General features: G+C 31.1%; 2 protein-coding genes across 3 annotated transcripts; one reads left to right on the top strand and one right to left on the bottom strand.

Moving 5' to 3' along the window:
• Nucleotides 1-4,510: 4,510 nt before the first annotated feature.
• On the bottom strand, nucleotides 4,511-6,298 carry LOC114175307 (NADPH:quinone oxidoreductase-like). The gene is made up of 3 exons (XM_028060091.2): nucleotides 6,099-6,298; nucleotides 5,829-6,020; nucleotides 4,511-5,041 (listed from the first exon to the last, which is right to left on the bottom strand). The coding sequence occupies exons 1-3, from the start codon at nucleotides 6,196-6,198 to the stop codon at nucleotides 4,737-4,739; spliced, it is 597 nt and encodes a 198-aa protein (XP_027915892.1). The 5' UTR covers nucleotides 6,199-6,298; the 3' UTR covers nucleotides 4,511-4,736.
• An 8,462-nt stretch (nucleotides 6,299-14,760) lies between these two features.
• LOC114180963 (Early-responsive to dehydration stress protein (ERD4)) lies at nucleotides 14,761-25,218 on the top strand. 2 transcript variants are annotated; one of them, XM_085672231.1, is made up of 10 exons: nucleotides 14,761-15,166; nucleotides 18,880-19,035; nucleotides 20,227-20,290; nucleotides 20,463-20,675; nucleotides 21,009-21,209; nucleotides 21,795-22,093; nucleotides 22,348-22,507; nucleotides 22,726-23,004; nucleotides 23,631-23,864; nucleotides 24,854-25,218. In XM_085672231.1, exons 1-10 carry the CDS (start codon nucleotides 14,880-14,882, stop codon nucleotides 25,001-25,003), a joined length of 2,043 nt encoding a protein of 680 aa, XP_085528357.1. In that variant the 5' UTR covers nucleotides 14,761-14,879; the 3' UTR covers nucleotides 25,004-25,218. The 2 variants fall into 2 exon arrangements, with proteins under 2 accessions (XP_085528357.1, XP_027923075.2); XM_028067274.2 differs by having other exon boundaries at nucleotides 14,766-15,166; nucleotides 22,228-22,507.
• The last annotated feature ends 1,372 nt before the right edge of the window (nucleotides 25,219-26,590 follow it).

The raw sequence follows: 26,590 nt of genomic DNA, 5'->3' as shown, positions 1-26,590 counted from the left end.
GACTGAGCAAAAATTTTGATAACAGATTTACTAATAGAAACATATTGTAATTACTAACAGAAAAATATTTGTCACTAATACTTCTTGACAGATCTTGTTGACGACTTTTATCATCAACAATTGTAATTATAAGTTACCGATAGAAATATTCTTTGGTAACACAAATTGTAATTTACCGACTGATCTTGCTAACGACTTTTACTATCGATTGTAATTATAAGTTACCAACGGTAATATCCTTTGACAATACTACTTTTAATTTATCGATAGATCTTGTCGATAAATTTTACCAATAAATTTGTTATTGACAAAAGTATCCATCGATAAATTAAATTGTATTGATAAATTTGAACTTACTGACAAATTTATTATTATAAAAGTTTGTGTAGTAAATCAATAATTATATTAAATCCTTTTTAGTAATATGATATCTTCCTCTCTCTTTTTCTGTTTTCCTTTTACTTTCTTCATTTGGGGAGTTCATATACTCTATATCATCTTTACTTTTGTTTTTAATTAACTGTCTCGTGGTCATTTTGATTTTTAGTTCTTTTTAATTAACTGTCTTGTGTTCACTTTTATTTTTAATTCAATGTCACGTGTTTGTATTTATATTTTTTCCTTAAAAAAACTTACATTTATATAATTCTGTTAGATTAAATACATAAGTGGTGAGAATTCTTGAGTTTTATCTCATTCCAAAGTCCTACAAGATAAACAAATGAAGTTTTTTTTCAAGCTAATAATAAGTAGAATCTTATTAGTTAAGGGCATGGACATATATTGACAACAATAATAGATCACATGCGTCCTTTTAATTTTTAATGTCGTTTTGAAATTAAAGTATCCAAGTTTTTTCTAAAAGTAATACAGTACGACCTAAATTAATAGACAATGATAATAATAAAAAAATTAAAGAATTAGTTAGATTCAATTAGTAATTTAATCTCTAATAATTTATTTTAATCATTATTTTATTTAATTTAATTTCAATATTTATTAAATAAAATTAATTTGATCCTTATATGTTAAAATGTTTAAAAAATGTTACATGTGAAAATTTAAAAAGTATAATGTATCAAACCGTTTGGAAGTTGTGGCATTTCAAGATTGGGAAGTGTCATATGCAGGAATAGACCTTAGTGTTGACATAGGTGAACCTTAGTCCCCTTGCCCCTCCCCATTTATTTTATAATTATATAAATTTATATATAATTTAAATTATTTTTTAAAAAAATTTAATATATTTTGTATATTTTGCATCTCCAATTTTTTTACACATTTATATAAAGATTTTGACACCCTTAAAATATTTGTTAAAGATCTGTCACTGGTCATATGTCAAATCAGAAAGGTGTCGTGTATTAAATCAAACTGATCTCCATATAAAAAATATTTAGATTTTAACATATAACCTCAACATTAATATCAATTTAAAAAAAAACCAAATTAACTTTATTTAAAACTAAAAGTTAATTAAATAAAAAACTATAATAACATATAAAAATCAAATTACTAATTCCCTCTAACATAATACATAGCTCCATTCAATATTTATCGATAAATACATTTCTTATCCTAAGTCTTGTTATAGAATCCAACTCAACATGAACTTTTATGTTAACAAATAGAAAGAGAAAAATATAGGGAAAGCACTTGTTCATCAAAATCTTTTATATAATTTAAAAGATTACTTTTAATTTTAATTTTAGTTTATGAAAATTATTAGCTAAACAAGTCCAAATGAATATGATATTATCTTCTTTGGATTTGTGAAAATAATTTTTTTTCATACTATTTTTTCTACTATAACTCTAAATTATTTTGATTTTAATATTTAAGAATATATTTATATGTCAAAATCAGCATAACTGAAAATTATACTAAGAGAAATAATAAAAAAAAAAGTTGGACTCCTAAAAGTACACATGATCTTTTATAGGTGTAACGATAGACCTTTACAGTTATTCCGCCTTTTTCAACTAGAATCATTAGTGACAAATGCATCTTACTGGAATTAAGTACACATGACAAATCGGATGTTTTAACATTTCTTTCTCTACATCCTGCATGCTGTTCTACTGAGAAGTGGATATGAGAGAGTCTTTTAAGATGAATCTGTTTGAATCGATAGATACGTGTTTTATTATTAGATTTAAAAGATAAAATAAATGAATTTAATAAATTTTATAAAAGTTAATGAGTAATTTAAATGATGTGATAAATTAAAAAAATTGTTTTAATAGATAAAATTTGAAGATTATTAAAATGTTCTTAATGATAAAAATAAAATGAAATGATTATTGGAAAAGTTAAAAATATTAAAATTTAACAATATTTTTATTATTATTCATATGTATATACATTATTATTAATTATTATATTCATATATTAATAATAATTATAATTATATATATATATATATATATATTACATTTTTAACAATATTTTAATTATTATTAATTATTATATATATATATATATATATATTAATAATAATAATAATAATTTTATATATTATTAATAATTATATATTAATCATTATACTTTCAAAAATTAAAATTATTATTAAAAGTTTCCTATTTCTAAGAAGTTAATTCGGTCTATTTCATATTCAATGTCTTATTTAATGACAAGCACGTGAATGAGAGTAAAAAGAAGATGATTAAGGGCCTCTTCTTTTTTGAAGATTTTTCGTTTGAGTGAAAATCAGAGGATAAATCATCAAGGGAAAAAGATGTTTGTTTTCGATGAAATAAGGATGAGTGGTTGCAACGATTTGCAGGATTAGTGCTTTTTTTTTTGTATTTCGCGTGTCTAGGACAAATTTGAAGGATTGTTGTAACAAAAGACGCTTTTACCCATTATCACGTTTTTTTCATGTGCTGCATGTAGCAATGTAGTGCCTATGTTGTTCAACTTCAACGGTAAGACTGTGTGATATTCCTTCACAGAAAAGCAACAAGATTCTTAACATAGAGTGATTACACAAGTTGTTTGAATTTCTTTTGACTGAAGTAGCCATTAAATAGGAATTTAATAAGTTAGAAGGTTGATGTATGTGGTTGGTGCGTTGTATATAAGTTAGAAGAGGGGGAGAAGCCAATGTTGGTTTTTGGCGGAAGCGGAGAGGGTCGTCTCGTGCTTGTGGCATTTGAGGTGAGTTTTTTTCCGTTGATTTCTCCACATTTGTATGTGTGCGTGGTGCATGTGATGAATAGCCACTCTGCATGATAACGGGGAAGAATGTGGTCATCAATAATGGAGTGCGAATCATGCATGAAGGGTTGTTGTATCATTTCTTCACAGTGCAGTGCCAATCCACTTCAAGATCGATTCATGGGTGTTTGGATCCTATCCCATATTATCTGGAATAGATCTGGGAAATTTCAGTCTAGTGGATCAATCCGTGTAGGCTTGGAACCGATCTGTTGAAGCTTGGAACCGATCCCAAATGTTTAAATCTGATCCCCTCTTCTTTGGAATATATCTCCTCTTGGCTGGAACTGATCTGGGCAAGTGGGAGAGTGGGATTCGATCCTTTCTTTGCTGATCTGATCCTTACTCGTGGCTCCATTCCTACAACTTGCTTCCCATTCATAAATATTTGGTTCTTAGGTGTATGAACGTTAAACTTTGTTGTTTTTTTGTAGGAGGTGTTGGACGACGATAATATAGTGGGCTTCAAGAGGAGGTCTTGCACGACTTCATGGGTTGAGGATGTTCTGGAGAATGGTTTCTGACCTGAGTTGGACCTTTACTACTTATTACTTAAAGGACAAAATGATAATCTCTCTTTGCTATATATTCAAACAATTTTTTATGTATCACATTAATCAAATCACTCAAACTCTCACAAATTTTATTTCCAAATTTACTCACAATCACCTTTAAATCCTTTAAAAAAACAACACATATTTTACTCTCAAATCTACTCAAACCCATCTTCTCCCTCTCCCTCAAATCCATCTACCCAAATGAACAAAGCCTAAGGGTGTAAATCGGTAAAATGCAACTTTATTTACCCAAATCCATGAGGAGATGAGATTTTTATTATATTTTGCAAATCTATCGAGGAGATAAGATTTTTATTAGATTTTGGAAATCCATCATTTTAAATCACTGTATTGCACCATAATCGAATACGAATTACATTGAAAATATATCGTTCCAAATTGACTGATTATTCAAATGTGTCGAAACGAATAGAGCAATAAAGATGAAGAATATTTACTTGAACTTTAAAATCTTTACAGAAATAAAATTAAAGCTAGTTTATATAAAAATTAATTTATGAAGATTATTGTACACAAATTTTCTAATGTTTTTATTTTTTAATTCACGTATAAACTAATTTTAATTTATAACAAATTAGTTTTTAAGGCATCTGTGAAAAAAACTTTGTATGTGAAAAAGAATATTTCAAAACGGAAAATCTACATTCTCAAATATATTTTATTAAGTAAAGAAATCGTGCCATTATTATAAGACAGAAAGAAAATATTTGAGATTATATAATGGATTTGATCATCCTTTTGAATATAATTTAAGGCATGTGGATCTTACTCATAAATGGCAACAAATCAAACCAAGACACACCAATAAAGACAAAAGTTACAAAATGTAAAAACATGTGCGTTGTACTGTCTCTGCAGAAAACAGTTGTCATGCAGCCATAAAAGGAATGAGCCAAAATCCAAAGCTTATTTCAACACTTTTGGGGAATCATGGTTGTCTCAATTTTGCCCTTGAAGTCTAAGGGTAAATGCCTTCAAGGACAGAAGGATTTCCTTCAACCTATTTTTGGCATCTTCATCGATCAAGTCACCATCACTGTTAAACTTTGCCGGTGGCTGGAATGCATTGATGAAGAATTCAGGTTTGTTGATGAAATGAAGATCCAAAAATACTCCAATTTGGCGTAGATGATATTGTGATCTTCCTCCACCAAAGCCTCCTCCAGCACTCACTATGGCAGCAGGTTTACCAGCCCAAACATTTGGTGCTCTTGATGCCCAGTCAATTGCATTTTTTAGTGGTCCTTCAATAAATCAAAGTATACATGCATTTTAGTTTCGTGTTCAACCTGTTGATGTTTACCAATTTTAACTGTGAATTTGAGTTCATGAGTAGAAATGAAGATATCTGAGCAATACATAAGAAAAAATATTTACAAACATATTAAATTTGTGAACATTATTAAAATAATTAAAGTTCTTTCTTCAAGTCTCATCAAATTCGAAATCCAAGAAGAAAAGAAAAAGATAGTGTCCTATAGCTTTTGCTGTAAGGTGATTTCAAGGATTCAAAGTAGTATTGTCTTATCTTTATGTATTATTCATTGACTATCACTTGACTAATTTGGAAAAAAAATCTTCCTAACAATTCAGTCACATCCTTCTATTTTCTTATTTTCAAAATATTACTCTTCAACACCTGCACAACACAACATAACCTAACTCTCACACAAAATATCTTTCATTATATTCTAGAAAATACTTATCCTCAAGTCAAACAGTAGAAACACAACTGATTTTATACCTTATAATAATTAAGATCGATATAATAATTATGTAGTAATTATAACAGTATTAATTGGTATAATTTCTATGATGTGGTATTAAGTAATTTCCAAAACTTAAGTCAGAAAATTGAATATGTATTATCGTTATCTTTATCCTCTTTTTGGTAACTTACAGACCATTTATTTGATTAACCAACTATCTCAAAAATCTCGGATCATTTCTTTACATTTTTCTATTTTGAAGAAATCGATTTACAATCCCTAAAGAACATTTTGGCAGTGTTTTGGTGAGGTGCAGAGTTACCTGTGACAGAGTAATTGTATTCAGGGGAAGCAAAGAGGATGCTATCAGCTGCAACGATCCTCTGGCGAAACGCTTCAACTTCTGATGGATAAGTGCCGTTTATCTCAAGATCCGTGTTCAGAAAGGGCAAAGCTGAAATATCAACGTACTCGATCTGAAGTCCCAAATTGCTTCCTTTGCTCAGTTCAATCGCTATCAAACTCAACCCAAAAAAAAAAAATTAAAAATCAAAACAAATGAATAAAGTTAGAGTGTGTGGCAGAAACCAACCAGCACGAACCAGGCCTCTGTTATAAGAGCCTTTCCGAAGAGAACCGGAAAGCGCCGCCACTTTAATCAGCGACGAGGATGCTCCGGCCACCGCTGCCATGTTTTCTTGCTATCTGTCTTCTTTCGTTGACTCCAAACAGGGACGAGGGGAATGTATGACGAACAACAAATCAAACTTTTCTCTTTATAGATTTTCAAATTATCATGCTAAACTCGATACTAATATTTTATTAAACTTAATTAACCTTTAAGTAAATACTAAATTTAAATATTTTTAATCAAATCCTTTTTATAGAATTTGGAAGTGACTAAAATACTTTATATTCTGGTATTAGCATTTAATTATTTAATTTTTTTCATCTTTAATTTATCAATTGATTGATTTTGTTTATTAAATTTTGGCTTAATTAGACTTTTGGTCCTCTACTTTATATGCGAGGTTATTTTGGTCCTTTTTTTTTCGGGGTTTAATTTAGTCCCTTAGTTTGTGTAGGAGGTTCAATTCAGTCATGTGTGTTAATAGCGTTAAAAAAATTAACGGCAGAGTGATTTGATGTGTTACTGTGGCAATTTTACATGACGTGTCAAGTAGGGACATCAGCTTATGTGGACATTACAGAACGAGAAATTAAAGGCAGTGGTAATTGGAAGAAATCGAAAGTAAGAAATTAGGGTTATTGGAAGTAAGAAATTAGGGTTTGTTGAAGAAAGAAATTTGGGGGAGGAGGAAAGAAATCTGGGTGTGAGGAAGAATTTCGGGATAACGATTGAACAAATTAGGGTTCGAGGAAGAAGCGAAAATCAATCAATCAATATATTAGGGTTCGCGGTCTCCTTCGGTGCGACAAAGGTTCGTCGCTGTGTTCATAGTGGGACGAAATCGAAGGTAAGTTTTCTGGTTTTTTTATGGATTGAATGTCACGTTTTACTTTTATAGTATTGTCTTTGTCGGCGTTGGTTTTATTTTTTGTGTTATTCTGTCTGTGTGTGTTTGTAATGGTGTGTGGGTTGTGGTCCCGTGAGACAAAACACCACCACCCAATATTGCTTCCCACCATTTTTAGTAGTTCGAGCTGTTCTTAACACAACAACTTCTTCACAGTTGCAAATGGGCGCTCCACCGTGAGACAAAACACCACCACCATGATTAGATAACCTTAGATTTTGCGTACCCCACGAGTTACAAGAGCAAGATGAAGAAGAATGGCCCCTAAACATCACTCGCAATTAGGGCAAATGCTTGCCAAATGAAGCTGAACTTCAGCAGGACGAAGAAGACGACTAAATTAAGGCAAATGAACTCTTCTATCTCCATAAATAACCTTCATTGCCACCTCATTACACCACATTGATGACAAGGTACCCAGGACTTGCCACGTCCCTGTTCCAAACAGACACAATGGCACTATTCTGATGCCGTTTAACTAAAACTAACGGGAGGGACCATTTTAAACTGTTTTAACAAATTGGGGGACTAAATTGAACCCCGAAAAAAAGAGAGGATCAAAATGAACCTTGCATATAAAGTAGAGGACCAAAAGTCTAGTTAAGCCTTAAATTTTTCAGCTTGTTATTGCAAAGAAAAGAAGATAAATTGATTCACTGTAAGGGAATTATAAAAGTAGTGAAACGAGACAACATGAAACTATAATTAAATAAAAATACAATGTATTTTACGTATTTAATGGAATTAAAATATTTATTAAAATACTAAATTAAAAATATCTAAATTTATAGCATAACTAAAATTTAGTTAAACAAAATGTCTAGTAATATATGAAAGGATAACATTCCTCCAAATTCAGTTGGTTTTGTAGAGATTGATAATAGGGAGGCTGCCATTAAAGTACCAACTACTCAAAAGGAATCTGCCACACACATGAAGGACATTTTTGGCAACATGCAATGATGGAGAGAGTATTTAATAGGAAAATTCGGAGATTGTGAAGGATGCAATGAATTTGGCGTATGTGGAGGAAAATGAATCATTTCGTCTTTAGACGGAAATTTTTTAATGGGAAAGACATGATTGAAGAAGGGAAATTGTGTTCTTGGGCATGGCATAATGGGATTAATCCTTAAAATTGCCATTAGTTTATACATGTTCCGGAAAAAAACTTCCTAGAATCACTCTAATAGAAATAAGATTAATCCAAAGAACACAAGAATATAATGTGGAAACTCTAAATATAGAGGAAAACTACAACCACATAGAATAATTATTATGTGAAAATTTGTACAACACACAAAACACATTCTCAACTTTTTGACCCAAGTACATCCACATCCCTCTAAAACAAGAATTTCGTTACACCTCATAACACTCTATTACAAGAGAATAAGAAAAGTCAAACACTAGCTCAAAGTGTCTTTGACTTGGGGTGAGGAACATCATGAACTTAGAGCCCAATATAGTTACTAACACTCACCCCTTGGTTATCCTAGGCGGACTTTTCAAGACATGTTATTTTCATCGTCCCAAGAATTTTCACTTGGAATCAAACTATCCCAAGATTTTTCACTTGAAATCAAACAATCCCAAGAATTTCCACTTGCAATTAAACCATTCCAAGAATTTTCACTTGGAATTAAATCATTCGAAGAATTTTCATTTGGAATCAAACCATCCCAAGAATTTCCACTTGGAATTAAACCATCCCAAGAATTTCCACTTGGAATCAAACCATCCCAAGAATTTTCACTCCGAATCAAGTCATCCCAAGAATTTCCATGCACCCTACATCAATGTTAACCAATGCCCGTGTAAAATCACCACACACCTTGCATAAATGTTAGTCAATGCTCGCGCATAAAGCATGAACATTTCAACTGATTAAAACAAAATTCAAATTAATTAAAATCACGAAGCCTTCATAAAAAAATCATTTGGTTTTGTTTCAATGAATTAAAATGTGAATCAATCTATTAAAATCACTAAAAAGTCATTTTAAGTGATTTCAGTGGATGGAAGTGTGAATTAACCAATTGAAATGTTTCTAAAATCTCATTTTGCTTTGTTTCAATCAATTAAAACTAGATTTTAACAAGTTTATACTATCTAATCAAAACCAATTTTTACAAAAACTAAAATACATTTTTAATTTACATAGTTTAACAAATTGTTTCAAGGAGTGTTTGCTAAAAGATTTTCTTGGAGCTTTCATTTGTGAATAATCCTTCAAAAAGATCAACTTCCAAGTATTGAATCTCACTCTTATAATGAATCACCCAACGATGCCTTTATAGGTAGTTTTGTTTTTGTTCTTCTTTATCCAAGTGATTACGTTCCATTCTATTTTTGGGTTTGTAATTTCTTTCTTTCTTAGGGTTATCAAAGTTTGCTTCTGGAAGGGTTTCTCAAGTGTGGTTGGATCTTATAAAAATCAAGTCAACAGTAAAGTGTAGCACTTCTTAGTAGATCGACTTAATCAATATGATTGGGCCTTCTTTCACAAGTGAATCAATATATTTTTTTGTGTTTCTTTTTTATCTCTATATTGCATATTAGAATATTTGACTATATTCTTTGTGGATTGATAAGTGTTTTTATGCTTAATTTATTTAACATAATATTCACTTATTTTTATTTCTTTTAAATAATTTAATAAGATTTTCATAGTTTTCTCTTTAGTTTTTGCAATTATAAGAAAAAAGACACTAACTATATTTTTTATTGATATATGTAACATTTTAAAACTCTTTTGGTAGGACATAGTGATGAAGGGAAAGGTAGGACAACAATAGGAAGACGGAAACTACATGGTCCCTTGCTTAGCTAGAGTGATTTCTTGATTAGCCAATATTTGCTTCATGCTCAACTAGTCTTTTCTTTACTCAACTAATCCATAAATCAGTGAGCAACATATCACAAGCATCAAGCCTCGTCCAACAAGGGCTAATCTTAGCCTAACAATATTTGTAGGCAAAGAGCATGAGAACATTACTTGCAGACCTAACCCAGCAAACCTAAGTTTTGGAATGCTCTTTTAATGGCTCAAAATATCATATATGAAGAGGTGAAACACAAAAAAGAAAGGGAAAGGAAGCATAAAGAAGAGAAAATACCATTTATGACTTCCTCCTCATTTTCTTATTCTTCCTTTTCCTTTTGTATAGATTTCATGCTATTCAACTTTATGAGTAATCAAATCTTCTTTTGCTTGGTTTATATGTAGTCGCGAGACTCTCTTGTATATTTTTATCATATTTATATGTAACATTGATTACTTTTCTCCATTGATGTTTAATCTTTACACTTATATTGATTATTGTGGCTTGATCAACCATTAATTAGTTGAACTTGTAAGAGGTTGAAAAACTCTTATGAGTTCTTGACCTAAATAAATCATTTGTCTGGAAACAAAAAATGATTCATTGACTATCTTTAAATCTTTGAATTTAATGTGAGTTTCTTTTATTGAGTTGAGAAGAACTTGTAATTCGATAGGGTATTCTTAGGATTTGTTATGAGATATGGAGTATAACTTTTCATGATAAAGATTGATGACAATGGAGAAGAGAAAAATATTTATTTTGGACTTTAGTGAAACAAGATAGTGAGGTGGTGAAGTTTAATCCCAATAGTATCAATATCATATATTTATATTTGACCAACTTTCTCATTTAAAAAAATGTTTAATTATGTTTTAAGTCCTTGACAATTTTGAAAACTTTCAATTGAGTCCCTAATAAATTTTTGAGTCTATTGAGTCCTTAAATTTTCAAAACTTTTTAATTTAGTTTGTAAAGTTAAGTGTAACAGTTAATTTTTTGATGTGATTGCAATATCACTCTTTATAGATGTCACCACATAATATTTTATTACAAAACAAATTCTATTGATCACTACAAGAAAACATGAAAATAGCTTCTATATATTAGTTTGACATGGTGTAGGAAGCAAATAGCATTCCATTAGCGTCCATTATAAAGAGGCAAAAGAAAAAATAAAATACAAAAAAGTTAGCGTGGGCCTAACCCACCTTTAACCCACTCTAAAATATTGTTTAAAATTTTAAAATAACAGAAGAAAAAAGTGCGGATGAAAAAAAAAAGTGCATCATGTGTAGTATTTTTAGTGGCCTACATAATAAGTCGCATAGTTATATTAAATTTCCAAAATTTCATTATTAAACCATGTGTCGTTGTATAAGAAGTGCATTATATTAGGGACGGTATAGCGTGGGCTCAGCCCATGCTAGCTATTAATTTGGGTATAAGGGTTTGTCCGACGCAAAAGGGAACATAAAATGGAAATATTATTTTACTATAGAAAAACTGAAAGTTGTATCGTAGCAAACGCAATGTATTATTTTATTTAAGAAAGCTGCACTACTTTCTCTTACTCCTCGCACTTTGCCGCCACCCATCTCTTCGCATTCCACTCTTTTATCTCATTTTTAGCCATTTTCCTCTCTCTCTCTCTCTCTCTCTCTCTCTCCCTCCCTCTCTCTCTCCCTACTTCCTAGTTTCAACCTTTCCCACTCCCAGCTTTTAGTCTTCTTCGTGCAACACAGTCTTGAATAGAGGCTTCACGTTTTGCTGCAGTAGGTCGCAGCTTCAAGCTTCAAATATTGGTTCACGAGTTTGTGCCGTTGTAAAGTATGCGTTTGGGTAAGCATTATGTCCCATAAACCCTCGTTTGTTTTTGTTTCTTTTAGGGTTATGATGATTAACCATGAATCTGAATGATGTTTTTCATGTTTCGAAATTATTATTTGAGGGTATTATGATTCCCATTTTTGTTGAGGGTGTGTGGTTTGTGTTTGACAATGTGCGAATGGGAAATTTAGTGTAGTCTTGCATGGTTTCTCCGTGCCAGGGAAAAGTTTAGGAAATAGTTTCAGAAAAGAGAAGAATTTTTTTATCTGTGGTGAATGAAAGAGTGGGTATTTAGAAAATGGTGAGGAGTTGTGTGGGTGAAAGAGAAATGCGTGAGACTTATGTAGGGACAATGGTGTGCATTTATTTCATTTGTTCTTACATATTCTAAACCAATCTTTGTGCTGCTACACCAACATGACTATTTTTCCTTCATTATCTTTTCTTCATTTTCTAATTTCACAATTTTCTCATCCCTTAACACCTTTCCTTTCCCCTTTCTAACCCTTTCCATCTATCAAATCCAATCTTCCTCTTAATTCCTACTACCTAATCAATGCCCTACAACATAGGAAAACACTTGTATATAGTCCTCCTTCATCCCTCCACTTTTCCTCTCATTCTTTACTTTAAATTACACTTTCACTTTCTATTTCACATTATTCTTCCATTGCTATAGAGTTCTGAGGTTGGTTTGGTTAAAGTGAATTTTAATTGCATTTGATTTTTTTTTTATAATTTAGGATACGGGTAAACAATCTAGCATAACCTACAACTGGGAATATGAATAAGAATTATGAAGTGAGTTGTAAGTCACATTATTTCATGTTGGTTGTAAGATAAAGGTCACCAAGAATCTTGTTCTCCCTTAAGTAATCTAAGAATTTTATCACCAAGGGTTGTTTTTTTACCAAGTCCTAGTTTTTCAAGACTTTGTATTTTCTGAACCTGACATTGAAACCACTTCTTTAATTGAAAAACATGAATATGGCAAAATACTAATATAAAAAAGAATATCTTTTACACAATGAAACATGAAACTACTTGTGTCATCCCTTACTTAACCCCCCCTTTGTAACTGCTGCCACGAATTATACTAACTACTCTGTTGAGAATGAATGACTTCGTCAACAAGTCGAGCAAGCACAAAAAACCGCTAATGTGGCAATGCAAAAGTATGCACAAGTGGAAGACACACTAAGGTTGATACGTCAAGATGCAAGACCGAAATGTTCGTGACACTTCAACGGGTACCAGTGAAGTCCATCTTGACTATGTTGAAGACCATGATGACCACCTCCTTTCTTGAAGTTCACCTCCAATGTGAGATAAATTAATTCACATATAAAACTATTTTTTTAACTTGTACATCTTGTTCTATTTGCTACATTCTCTGCTACCTAATTTATTCTAGTTATTTCATTACTTTTGTAGGTCATACAGTTCACCCACTCAAAGGCCACCATCTTCAAACACAATGTAACCTACTTTTGAAACATTATGTAATATTTATAAACACTTTTTGGTTAGGTCTTTATGCCATTATATGTCATTTTGGAATTTGTAGAGACATTACAATGCACTCTTTTTTGGTTTAATGGGCTGAACTTCTTTATTTCCAAACATATGTTTGTCATTTTGGAATTTGTAGTAGAACCATAGTCTCTTATAATGTGGGTTGAAGTTGTTTATTTCTGGATATATCTTTGAATCTTAAATGGTATAATTAATTTTGAGTCTTCTCATGTTATTGAGTTATTGAATACTAAGTTGTATTTGGTGTAAATGATTTTGAATTTGGAATGGTATAATGGATGTTGAAATTTGGATCTACAATTTTTTATGTGATTGCATATTGAGTTGTATGTGGTATAATTTTGGGTAATTGGTCTTGTTTGGCATATATGCATATTTTTAGATTTTGGTTTCCATTAATTTAAATTGAACGCGCAACATCATGTAGTGGTTAGCATGGACTTGGAGACGGCCAAGTCGTCGCTACAAGATAAATAATTTAAAAAAGATAAAGAGTTAGAGTGGGTTAAGAAACGGCTAGGTCGTCTCTAATTAATAAACTAATTTAAAAAATTAAGTTAGCATGGACCTAGAGACAATCAAGCCCACACTACCTAATAAATTAATTAAAAAAAACATTTTATAAGGATTATGCAAAAGCTAATACCACGCTACAAAATATATTATTAAAAAAAAGTTAACATGAGTTTACAAATGGATTAACTGACTCTACTCATCATAATAATTTAAAAATATATATTTATAAAAGGCATGGCCGTTGCAAGTTTTTATTTTAAACTAGTAGAGACGGTGGTGTTAGGTAGTTGGGACGCAAAAATTAAGTTGCAAAAGAAAATGAGAGTTGCCTTTGAATGGGTCTGACCATATATAATTTGCTTCCAATTCCAATTGTTAAAGCCGACTAAAAAATTGAAAAACTTATTAGTACAGGACAGGATCGAAAACTCACGCATAATGGATACATTAGCATCCATTTTATCAAGACTCTAATCGTGACTTTTCTCGTCGTAAATATATTTACTTTTTGTTTATTATATTTATGCTAAATATGTTTGTGAGTTTAAATTATAATAATTTAAAAACACAACTCAAGAAAAAGTTATCAAAGTGTAATGAAAAAAAACTCATTTAACTAACCAACCATCAAACTTAATTAATTATTTATTTATTAAAAGAATTAACATAATTTCTTAAAATAAAAACTAAGAATTTTAAAATTTAATACATATTAAAATATAAGTTAATAGTGATTCAGACTTTTCTTTTGCTATAAAATCAATAAATTCAGGTTAGAATTTAAATTATTTTCTCATTACATATACTATAATATCCATACATATGTCTAAATGCATGAATTCATAATATTAATTATTCATCTTAAAGAAGAAAGTTAATATACTAGTCCTACTAAATAATATTAAAGTCACATCAACCGATACAAGAAGTGCGAAAAGATGTACATGAAAAAGGTTAGGTGGCACTGAATTCGCATGCAAACACTGCCACACTGAGTTACGTTACTCTTCCTCACTTCAGCCTCTGCCACGCAACCAACTACGCTCACACTTTCTTCTTTCTCTCTCACCAATTTTCATTCCATCATCTGTTCTCTCTTTACAAAATCAATCTGCAAATAAGTACAAGATGAACCCTCACGGTCTTTTCGCTTCTGCAGCGATGAACATGGGGCTGGCCTTCCTCATTCTCTCGCTCTTCTCCGTTCTCAAGAAGCAGCCTTCCAACGCCTCCGTCTACTACGCTCGTCCCCTCTCTCACCGCCGTCAAATTCCCGTTCACTTTCCTTCCTCTTCTCTTCGCCGTTTCCTTCCCTCCCTCGCTTGGGTTTTCCGCGCGTTCCGTGTGACCGAAGCTGAGATCCTCGACGCTCATGGCCTCGATTCTCTCGTCATCATCAGACTCTTCAAATTCGGGTCAGTTCATCTTCCCACTTCCTCTCTCGGGCTTTTTCACATACACTTTCTCTTCTTTATTCTTCCCTCTATTTGGCTCTTGTTTAGTGCGTGACTGCCAGTTATTAACATATTTGGGTGTTTAGTTTGTACTCAAGGCAAAACTAAAAAATTTTAGATAAAAACCATAAAATATTTTTTTTCTTGCAAAAAATAACTTATTTTCAAAAATGTTTCTCAATGCTAATTTAGGAATTACAAGCTAATATTTGAGATACATTATTATCAGTTAATATGTGATTAACATCATACCAGAATAACAGTCTTAGACTGTTATTTATGAACTGAGGTTGGTAGTAGTATAACTTCTTCAAAGTTGATTTGAAGTTTAAAAGTATTCCACACTTTTTTCGTACGAGTAAGGTACAATTTTGCGGGATGCGAAACCATTTAGGAGATGAACATTTAAAGTGGACACCCTATTTAGGTTGTGTTATTTTACCATTTACAAACACATTTGAGAGATAAGAACCGAAAAAAAATTGCTTTTGTGACAAAATTGGCTCATTGGAAGATGAATTTTGAAGTAGTGCGGAGAAAGAAGACTTTGTATGTGTTCGCTGAATGATTTGATAGATATTGAATTTATACATGAAGAGTTATCGAGTGATAGATAAACACATTATTTTTATGAGTTGTGAAATAAACGGTATAGACTACATCTACTATGTTGGACGAAAATAAGTCTTGACGCATACATTGAAAAATCATATAACAACATTTAGAATTGTCAAAATGTGTTTGAATTCGCTAGTTAATTGACTTGTAATGAGTTCGAACTGGATTTGATGGAAAAAGATTTAACTTTTTAAAATGTGGATGAAATTAGACTTAACTCATTTAATTTGTAGATTAAACGGATTTGAGTTTTGGTGAAGGTGCAACCCACATTAGTATCGATCCTTTATTAGTTTTTTATCATTTTTTCACAAGTATTTTATGATAATTATTTATTGTTTTTAATTATGTAGATTGATAATTTAACCATTTTAAATATTATAATGTTATTTAATAATAGTTTGAATATTTAATTTATTTGTTTATTATGTAATTACTATTTTTATAATAATATTTGTTTAAATAGGTGAACACTTTGTTTGCATTACTATAAAATAATGATTCAAATTAATTTACTTTAATTGTACTGTAATAAATATATAAATTAAATTGAAAGAACAAAATATTTTAAATGAGTTAATCCACTAACCGACTAATTTGTGGTATGTCGAGTCGGATTACAATTTAGCTCACTATAAGGTGAATTGGGTTGAGTTAATTTATTTTTAGCTTAATATGTGACAATTTAACTTGTATGAGTCAAGTTGACTCACTTTGATACCCTTAACAACCTTAACAACATTGGTGTTGGTGAGATTTTTAATATGTGGTAACAAAATGAGAATTAATGAAGGGTTATGCCATGACATAGTTCGTTGAGTTGTGTTTTGTGTAGGTTTATGTAGTCTTAGATTCTTTTATCAGTGTTTCCTAATAAAATGAAATTTCTTTATGTTGTGTTTGGAGGAGATAATTTAGAAGAGTAATTTATTAATTTTGAAAAATTAAAAATTTTTATGCTAAAATATTTTGGATAAAAAATTAGAACGAAATTCAAATTTAAAAAAATTTGGAAAGTATTTCACATATCCTCAAATGCTCAAAAAATTTGAAATTTCACTCCTTTACACTCTACTCTTACTCTTTTCAAGAAGGACGAGTCAAGTCAGCTCAAACTAAAGGCTGAATTGTGTTAGGTCGAACTAAAGGTTCAATTGAGTTGGTCTATGCTAAAGGGTCAATCGAGTCAACCTAAGTTGAGAGTCGAATTGAATTGGTCAAGGTTAGCTGAAGGTCAAGGCGAGTCGATCTGGGCCAAAGGCTGAGTAGAGTCGATCATATGATAGGTTGAGCCAGGTCGACATAGGCCAAAAGTTTAGTCAATTTGGTGTAGTTGAAGTCGATTTGGCATAAATTGAAGGTCAAACCTAGATAGTTAAGCCATATGTCGAGATGAGTCAATCAAGGTTGAAGGTCTAACCAAGATAGCTCGGGTCAAAGGTCGAATTGAGATAGCCCTGGTTGAAGGTCGAGCCAAGATTACCCGGGTGAAAGGTTGAGTTGGGAGGGTTTAGGCCGGAGGTCGAGTCGGGCCGACCCAGAAAGAAGGTCGAGCATCGGGTCAAATCGAAGGTCAAGTGGGATAAGGTCGGACAGAAGGTTGAGCGGGGTCGGTTTGGACCGAGGGGGGTCGACCCGAACCGAGGGTCTAACGGGGTTGGCTCAAACTGACATGTCGAGGATCGAGCTATGTCGGCCCGGGCTAAGGGTCAAGTCACGTCTGTCCAGGGTTGAGTCGCATTGGCCCAGGTCGAGGTTTGAGTCGTGTCGGCTCGGGACAAGGGTCGAGTCGAGTCGACCCAGGCTGAAGGTCGAGCAGGGTGGGCCTGGATCGAAGGTCGAGTCGAGTGGGCTCGAGTTGAAAGTCTAGTCGAGTAAGCCAAAACTAAAGATTGAAATCAATTAGTCCTAGTAGATGGTTGAGACAAGTCATTTCGAAGTAAAAACCGAGTCTAGTCAGCTTAGGTCAAATCTGCTAGAGTCGATCGAAATGAAAAGTCGAGGCAAATAATACCGAATCGAAGGTCTAACTATCTCAACTTAGACTCTTGGACAGAGTTGAGCCTTAAAATAGAAATAGAAATCTTCCTTACTTACATACATACATATATATATATATATATATATATATATATATATATATATATATATATATATATATATATATATATATATATTTAAGAAAAAGCAATATTATCATTAATAATAATAAATAATAAAATAATAATAATCCCATATTTCATTATAATATAATTAACACTAATTATATGTTATTTTAAATAATTTTTATGATCAAGGGCAAAATGGTAATCTTCTATTTTTATCCATCAAAACAATTTTTTTAATCTATCAACCCTATCACATCATTCACAAATTTTCATAAACTTTCATCTTAAATTCTTTCATTTCTCAATATTTTTCCCTTAATCCATACAACCTCATCTTCAAACCTATTCAAATTCAATCTCTCATGTCCAAACACAAGAAATAAGGACAAGAGTGACTACCAAAACTTATCCCTTAAGATAAAAAAACACTTATCCTAGAAAAAGGTATAAACTAATTGTGTTGGTCCTTGATATTTTAGTCTTTTCATCGAGTGAATGTTAGAATAACGGATTAAACATCTTGCATTTGTAACATTGGAAGAGTAAACTGGATCAGCAAGTTTTTCAATAAACAAACTGGGAATTTCTTCCAAAGGTTAATGAGGCCATGATATTTGTTAAATGAAAAAAACCAAAAATTAAAGTTGAGGTATACCATAATTTCTAATTTTGTCATATGCAAGTTCTGCATTGGACTTGATTCAAGGTTATGCGCAAAGACTAATATTTTGATTTGTGAAATGAGAAAGAAAAGAGGTTTATCTTATGGAATAACAAATTCACCTTAACTTTCTTAAAGGAGTTTTGTACAGTATCCAATGTTCAACATACATGCTGCTGCACTATGATAATAGCATGCAATAATAACCCTGCCATTATTGTATTTTGCTTAATTTTACTATTTCTTTTTTCTTATGTTTATATTTACTATTATTTTTGTGTTTGCAGCATTAAGTTTTTCGCAGGGTGTTCTCTTGTTGGGTTGGTGGTTCTTCTCCCTGTTAATTATGGTGCCCAGGAGTTTCAAAATGGGAGTCACTTTACAATGGATTCTTTCACAATGGATTCTTTCACAATATCTAATGTTAAAATAGGTTCAAATAGGTGAGGCTGTTTTGGAAGATTTAGACAGGGTTACTTGTATGATGATCTTCTGTTTGCTAGAGTTTATGTACTTTGATTTCTCACTCCCCTACCATGGAAGACTAAAAGAAATGTTTTTTGTTGACAGTTTTTTTGTTTTTGTTAAAATACTTTTTAGTCACAATTTTTGTCAACTTTTGTCAAATAAGTCATAATTTTGCTTTTGTACTCAAATAGGTCTTAATTTTCGTCAATTTTGTTTAATTTGGTCTTTTTTTGCTAATACCATTTAAATTATTAACCGTCAGGAACCGTGACTGTCACATGTCACTTTGTGGTTTTTAAATTTTTAATTTTTTAATCTTTTAAATGTACACGTGTCAACCCAGCAGTGTGCCATATGTCAAAGTCAATGTTTTATATTCAATTTGGTCCCTATATTCTTTAATTTTGTTCGATTTAATCCCAATTTTTGTTAACATGAATCAATTTTATCTCTCTCCGAATTGAAATCAAATTTAATTTTTTTATTAAGATTCATATTTTTATTAAATGTTTTTATATAATATATTAAAATTCACATCATTATAACTTTTATATAAAAATAAATTTGGTTAGAGGAACAAAATTGGTCAATTTTAAACAAAATTGGGACTAAATTGAACAAAAATATATAGAGACTAAACTGAATATAAAACATTGACTTTCACAAGTGGTACGTTACTGGGTTAACACATGTACACTTAACAAAATTTCAAAAAAAGTTAAAAAAATTAAAAAAAATTAAAAAACCACGAAGTAAGATGTGAAAGTAACTATTTAGGACAGTTAATGATTTAAACGGTGTTAGAAAAAAAAGATCAAATTGAACAAAATTATTGAAAATTGAGAGCTATTTGAACACAAAAACAAAATTAGGACTTATTTGACAAAACTTGACGAAAATTGGGACCGAAAAGAGATTTTAACTTTTTTTTTTTAATCATACATTATCAATGTTAGATTTACTTCATTGTGTCCTGCAGTTTTTTCCTCTTCAATTGATTGTCAAATCTCTTTCAATAATCTAAAATCCTGGACCAGGTAAGATGTCATGATTTTGATTGTTGCATGCTCAGTTTCTGATCTTGTTATAGTTTTATGAAATTTAGCCCTGACTCACATTTAGATGACAGAACATTAAAAATGATCTGTTTCATGACTTTCTAACAGGCTTTGGGTGCACTTTGCATGCTTGTGTTTTATATCTTTTTACGGGATGTTCCTACTATATAAGGTGAAATTCTCTGTTCGATAACTATTGCCATTGTTGTAAAAAAACACTTCTAAGGAAGAATGATTTACCTTTTACAATCAATAATGCTCCAAGAGAATTAGAAAAGTCGTGATGCTCAGCAAACTTAATGTGTAGTCAAGTTAATGTTATTATTTCCTTCATGCATAATCAGGAATACAATGAAATTTTGATTAGAAGGATTCAGCAAATTCAAAAGTTAAAGCATAGGCCTGATCAATTTACTGTGCTAGTTCGTGAAATTCCATTGTGCATTGAACACAAGGCTCGTGACTGTTGTGTTGATCATTTCTTCAGGAGACATTATCCAAACACTTACTATTCCTACCAAATGGTGTACAAAACTGAAGAACTTGAGGAATCTGTGGTAAGGCATGCCATCATGCACTGTTACAATTTATAGTTATGATTTCTCAAATATGATGTTTATGCCCTGCTTCATTGTAATTTATCATTATTTCATCTGTAATGGAACGTATATTTTACATGAGGTGAAGTGTTTTACCGGTCCTCAAAATAGCATACTCTCTGTTAGAATTAATGAGTTTAAGGAGCCTTTATGCAGTAATGGAAAAAATTATTCTTTAATTCAGACATGGCAGAAACACTGATATTTACTTGTTCAAAGCATCAAAGAGAACAAATTCAGTTTGAATTTTTGGTGTGTAATGGATCCTCTAACAGATGTCGTTACATGTAGAGCCAAGCAAAGTCTCTTTCAAGAAAAATAGAGGATATGAGAAAGAGTTGTATAGCCAACAAAAGAGAGAATAGGTTATCACTCTCGGGTTTATTACATGGAAACACTTCAAAAGCTGATTCTGATTTGCTCGAGGAAAAGCTTCAAGCACTTAGTCACAAGATTCACCAGTTACAACGCAGAGACATGCTCCAGAAAAAGGTAGCAGCTCTACCCTGTAGAAACACGTCCATCTTGTTGTGCTTGCGTGTTTTCTCTTCTTCAATTCTCGAAGTATTATAAAACTATTTGGTTTTTTATGGAAAACATTAGATGTATTATTAATGATAAAAAGGGGAAATTTGTTTTGGAAGTCCCAAGTTCGAGATGTATATACCTTAGAGTGAAGAGAGTGTGTTGGAAATCTCACATCAACTAGAGATAAAACAATTTTATAGTATATAAGTAGATACAAACTTTACCTTACGAATTGGTTTTGTTGAATTAGGCTTAAAGTTCACGTCTTAATAATTTAATACAAATCAAAATATTATAAGCTTAGTATCCTTAGGAGATATTACTATCTGAATTCTTGAGACATATGCAAGATATATTTTGGCTAACAATCCATATCGATATCATTATGAGAACATGGTTATGTTCTCTAGTTGTGTTTTCCTATTTGCTTCTTTGAAAATAAAAATAAAAATTGTTAGTATTATGGTGTTTGATTTAGTGTCACATCGCTTGGAATTGTGTGATTACAAAAGCTGAGAATAAAGTATCTTGAATTGTCTGATACCTTAGGAGTTGGCTGTTGCTTTTGTAATATTCAAGTCCCGGTGTGGTGCTGCAGCAGCTGCTGATTTGCAACAGCATTCACATCCACTTCTTTGGATCACTGAAGCTGCTCCAGAAGCAAGGGATGTTTCATGGAGGAATATGAGAGTATCCTACAGAGTAATTCCACTCTATAGACTAGGTGTTGTCATTGCAGCATCTTTGCTTACAGTTTTCTTTGCCATACCAGTTACTGCTGTTCAAGGAATAGCCAAATATGAGAAACTTAAAAAATGGTTTCCTCCAGCATCGGCTGTGCAGCTCATGTGAGAATCATAACTACTTCTTTCCCTTCTCATAATTAAGAAAATTAAACATTTGCTGACACATTATTTCTTAGAAAATAGAGTGTTTGTTTCTTATCTTTTTTCTGACTGAGAACAAATTGTCCATTCATCAGACCCGGACTAAGCTCTATAGTGACTGGTTTTCTTCCAAGTGTTGTACTCAAAGCATTTATATATATTGTGCCTTTTACAATGTTTGCTATGGCTAAAATAGCTGGATGTATTGCAAGAAGTAAGGAGGAGATCAAAGCCTGCAACATGGTTTTCTACTTTCTGGTTGGAAATGTGTTCTTCTGGAGTGTGTTATCAGGATCCCTTCTTGATTTAATTGGACAATTTATTACTCAACCCAAAGCCATTCCAACTCATCTTGCTGGAGCTGTCTCTGCCCAAGTATGTTACTTCATTTCTGCTACTCTTCATCAATCACTGACCCACATTTTCAACAACTATTTTAGGCTAAACTATGTTTTTAACATCTTAGACTTGATGTGAATCCAATTTTGGTTTTCCAAATTTCAAAAATTCATTTGGATACTCTAATTTTGCCTAATTTTGTTTCATTTGGATAGTCCTTCTTATGAGTTTGATTTCTTCTGTACTCATTGTAGGCAGATTTCTTTGTGACATACATCTTGACAGATGGTCTTTCTGGATTTTCTTTGGAGGTTCTCCAGCCTGGCATGCTAATTTGGGATATTTTGAAGTCTTGTGTTTATGGCTCTCAAAGAGATAAAAGTCCTTATCTTTATTCATTTCCTTACTTTAGAATAATCCCTTTAGTCTCTCTCTCGGTTCTAATCGGCATAGTGTACGCAGTAGTGGCACCATTGTTGCTACCGTTTCTTATCGTCTACTTCTGTTTGGGCTATGTTGTCTTTGTCAATCAGGTCAGTTTTGTCCTGCAAACACTCATTTCATGCTTTTCATATTACAAATTCATAGGCACACTAAAAGACTTGCTCTGTTTAAGATGTTTAAGAGGCTTTACTATGTACTCCTGTGTTACTCAAAAATTGTGTTATAAATAATTCAAGTATGAGTCTAAGTTTCACATTGAATAGAGATGACTAAAGTAAACACCATATAAGATGAATAATGATATTATGATTCTCATTTTTTGACTCACATCCTTTACTCCCTGATATGGTTTAGTGTGGGTCATTGATTAATGTACTAATTTCTTTTCCTTAATGAATCCCTCTATGAAATAGACCAATCAAATTGCTAACATCAGAAACAACCCTCTAATATTAGAGTTGGATTGTATCATGCAAGTTGGCAATAGACGCTATATATAATATATGCAACGGTTGATACTTGATGCTTCAACTACATTATTGTTTAAAGAAATATCATTATTGTAAGTTAGATTTTTCAGTAATATTTACTTTTTGATGCTGAAGTCTGAAAAGGCACATGGGAAAATATCCAATTCACACACACACATTTAGGTATTTTCCATTTTTTCTTCCATGAACGCTGTCTTAAAGAAGTGCAAAACTTAACTTTGCAGATTCAAGATGTGTACGAAAGTACTTACGAAACATGTGGACAATATTGGCCGTACATTCATCACTACATTCTCCTTGCAATCATTCTGATGCAGATAACCATGATTGGTTTATTTGGACTGAAGTTAAAACCAGCTGCTTCTATTTCAACCATTCCATTAATCACGTTCACGTTGATGTTCAATCATTACTGCAAGATGCGTTTTCTCCCTTCCTTCCACCATTATTCTCTCCTGGTAAGTTACTACTTATAATTATTAATGAGGACAAGGCTATATGGTTAAAGATAAGATAAATGCTAACCAGTTACTTGAGACGTGGTTAAGAGAATGAAACTAAGACAAAAAGTTATTAAAAAGTTGTTATTATGCATCTTCACTGTGGTTTCTAATGCATTCCTGCTTGGAGAGAAAACTTTCTATTATTGATTTATGGGTTAAATATGTATTTTATTTCTTAACTTTTAGTGAATCTTGAAATTAGTCTATTTCGAAACTTTAGACTAATTTAGTCTTTCATCTCTCAAAATATGTGAATTTAGTCCTTTTAATCAAATTTTGTTGTTTATTTGATATTTCAAGCGCGTTTTATAATAGTATTTGACTTAACATTAAAGCAAAAATATATCAAACAATATAAACAATTCAAATACAATCCTAAAATGTGTACGAAACATCAAATAAATCTAACAAAATTTGATTAAAAGGACTAAATCCACGTATTTCGAAAGATGAAGGACTAAATTGGTCCAAAGTTTCGAAATGGACTAAATTCAAAATTCAGTAAAAGTTAAGAGACCAAAAACATATTTAGTTCCCTTAATTTATTAACCTATTTTGTCAAGGACACATGTTAGAAAGATCCTAATAATAATAAAGTCTGAATAAATTTGAAGCCTATAGTTGTGCAGTTGCGCAGTTGCGATGTCTCTGTTATCACAACGATCTAAGTTGGTCACTGAGATAAACTAGACTCTCATACACCGATGAGATATTGGTTTATTAGAGAAAGATTATACATGTCCGTGTGATTTTAGTTCAATCCATTGATATCGATTTTAACCTAAAGTCTTGAGACATTAGATTTATATATTTTTTTCTAATATATATCTAACTTTGTTATTTTTATCATTTTTTTTTAAATATGATATCTAACTTTGTTGTTTTTATCTAACGCCGGGACTTGGATTCAAAATTTATTGACACTGAATTTATTTTTCGATTAGGATGCTGCCGAAAGTGATGAAGTTGATGAGAAATGTGGACTATTGGAGTTACATTGTGAGAATGCAATGCATGCGTATTGTCCACCAGGTTTACGACCGGTGAATTTCATGGCATCAGAATCCAGCTCCACACCCTTGGTTTCATCGTGATAATTCATTCTGCATTTATGTTTTATTTATTTTCAGTACAAAAAACCACAAGAATAAGAGGAAGTGCAGAAGAAAGGACATGGTCAATTCAAGGAATCTGAGGGAAATTTGTAGGAATCCATGCATTACATATTCCCTTTGCTTTTTAAATTTTAGCTATTACACTTGTTTCTAATATTTTATTTTACAATAACAAAGGTTTTCCTTTTGTGAGAGTTTGTAGTTTTAGCTTTTAATATGTTTCTGAAAAAAATACTAATTATTTTATTATATTGCTTCTAACTAACTTATAAGATATAAAAGAATGTATCCATGGAGTGAAGTTATTTTATAAAAATATTAATAATGACTTATTTGTTAACATTTTTAAAATAAAAGACAGGAGATATGATAACATTAATGTGAAATTTTTATTTATTTATAATAGTGGAACTACATGTTCAATGGATAACAAATTTTAAAACTTTTAAGATAGGTATTAATTAATTTTACCTGATATTTTTAACACAGTTAAATAAAGTTCTTAAATATTGTAACTTTTTTAAGACGATACCAGTTAGATAGTTTTGAAATAATTTGTATGTAAACTAGATGCTAGAAGAGACTCGAACAAAATCACAAAACATAAATTTTAAGGATTAATTAAATTTTAGATAATTTTAAAATTCTTTTGTATTGAAACTAATGTTTCCAAACAAACTTTTATGCTAGATACCTAACCTTTAATAGTTTTGTCCTATAATTAGCTTCGGTCAAAAGGTTTTTCTTGCATGTATTTTGAGGAAGAAGTGAATTTTTTTACAAAACTATTAATTAGATTATGGTTTAGTTTTTTGGTGAATAATAGATGAATTGGAGCATAATTTAAAGTTGTGTTTTTTATAGAAAGATAATTTAAATTTAGGAAAAAAAAAGATTTACTATCGAGTTGAGAAGAACAATTTTTTTTAATTTTTATTAATGATTAATCTTAAAATAAACAACTTTGTAAGTTTGTGAAAAAATTGAGAATTAAGAACAAGAGACTTGAGACTTCAAGATATTACAAGTCTACTATCGAGTTTCTTTTATTGACAACCAAAACCTGGTTTTATTTTTTTAATTCATTTGTTTTATATATTTATCTTTAATAGTGTTTTATATATTATCATTTTTATTTCATGTAAAAATATATAGAAGTGTCAACTAGAAAATTTGAATCAAGCTATTCAAAAATTCAAAAGAAAAGAATAATTGAGGTTTTAATTGCATAACAAAAAGGAGCTATGAACAGAAAAGAGCAAATGTCTTATGTATTTCATTTTTGAACAATGTGTAGATATTTCATTTTTGAAAGAAAAATGCTTCAATCTTGAAAAATCTTTAAAACATGATAATTTGTTGGATATTGATGAATTTTATTTAATTAGTCCTATTATATATTGAGAAAGAAATGTTTAATGAAATTAATTATGACTATCTAATAAATAATTTTGCATTAAAAAAAGCTCGAAAAAAAAATTTAAATAAAAGGTCTCATTTTTTAAGTTTGATTTAGGCCTCTCAAACTATTGAGCCACCCCTGCCGACATGCCACTTGTCAAACTC

The sequence above is a fragment of the Vigna unguiculata genome, chromosome 1 (assembly GCF_037176805.1).
Source record: "Vigna unguiculata cultivar grain cowpea cultivar isolate G323 ecotype 2 chromosome 1, ASM3717680v1, whole genome shotgun sequence".
Lineage (NCBI taxonomy): Eukaryota > Viridiplantae > Streptophyta > Magnoliopsida > Fabales > Fabaceae > Vigna > Vigna unguiculata.
This window is presented reverse-complemented; position numbering and strand designations above follow the sequence as displayed.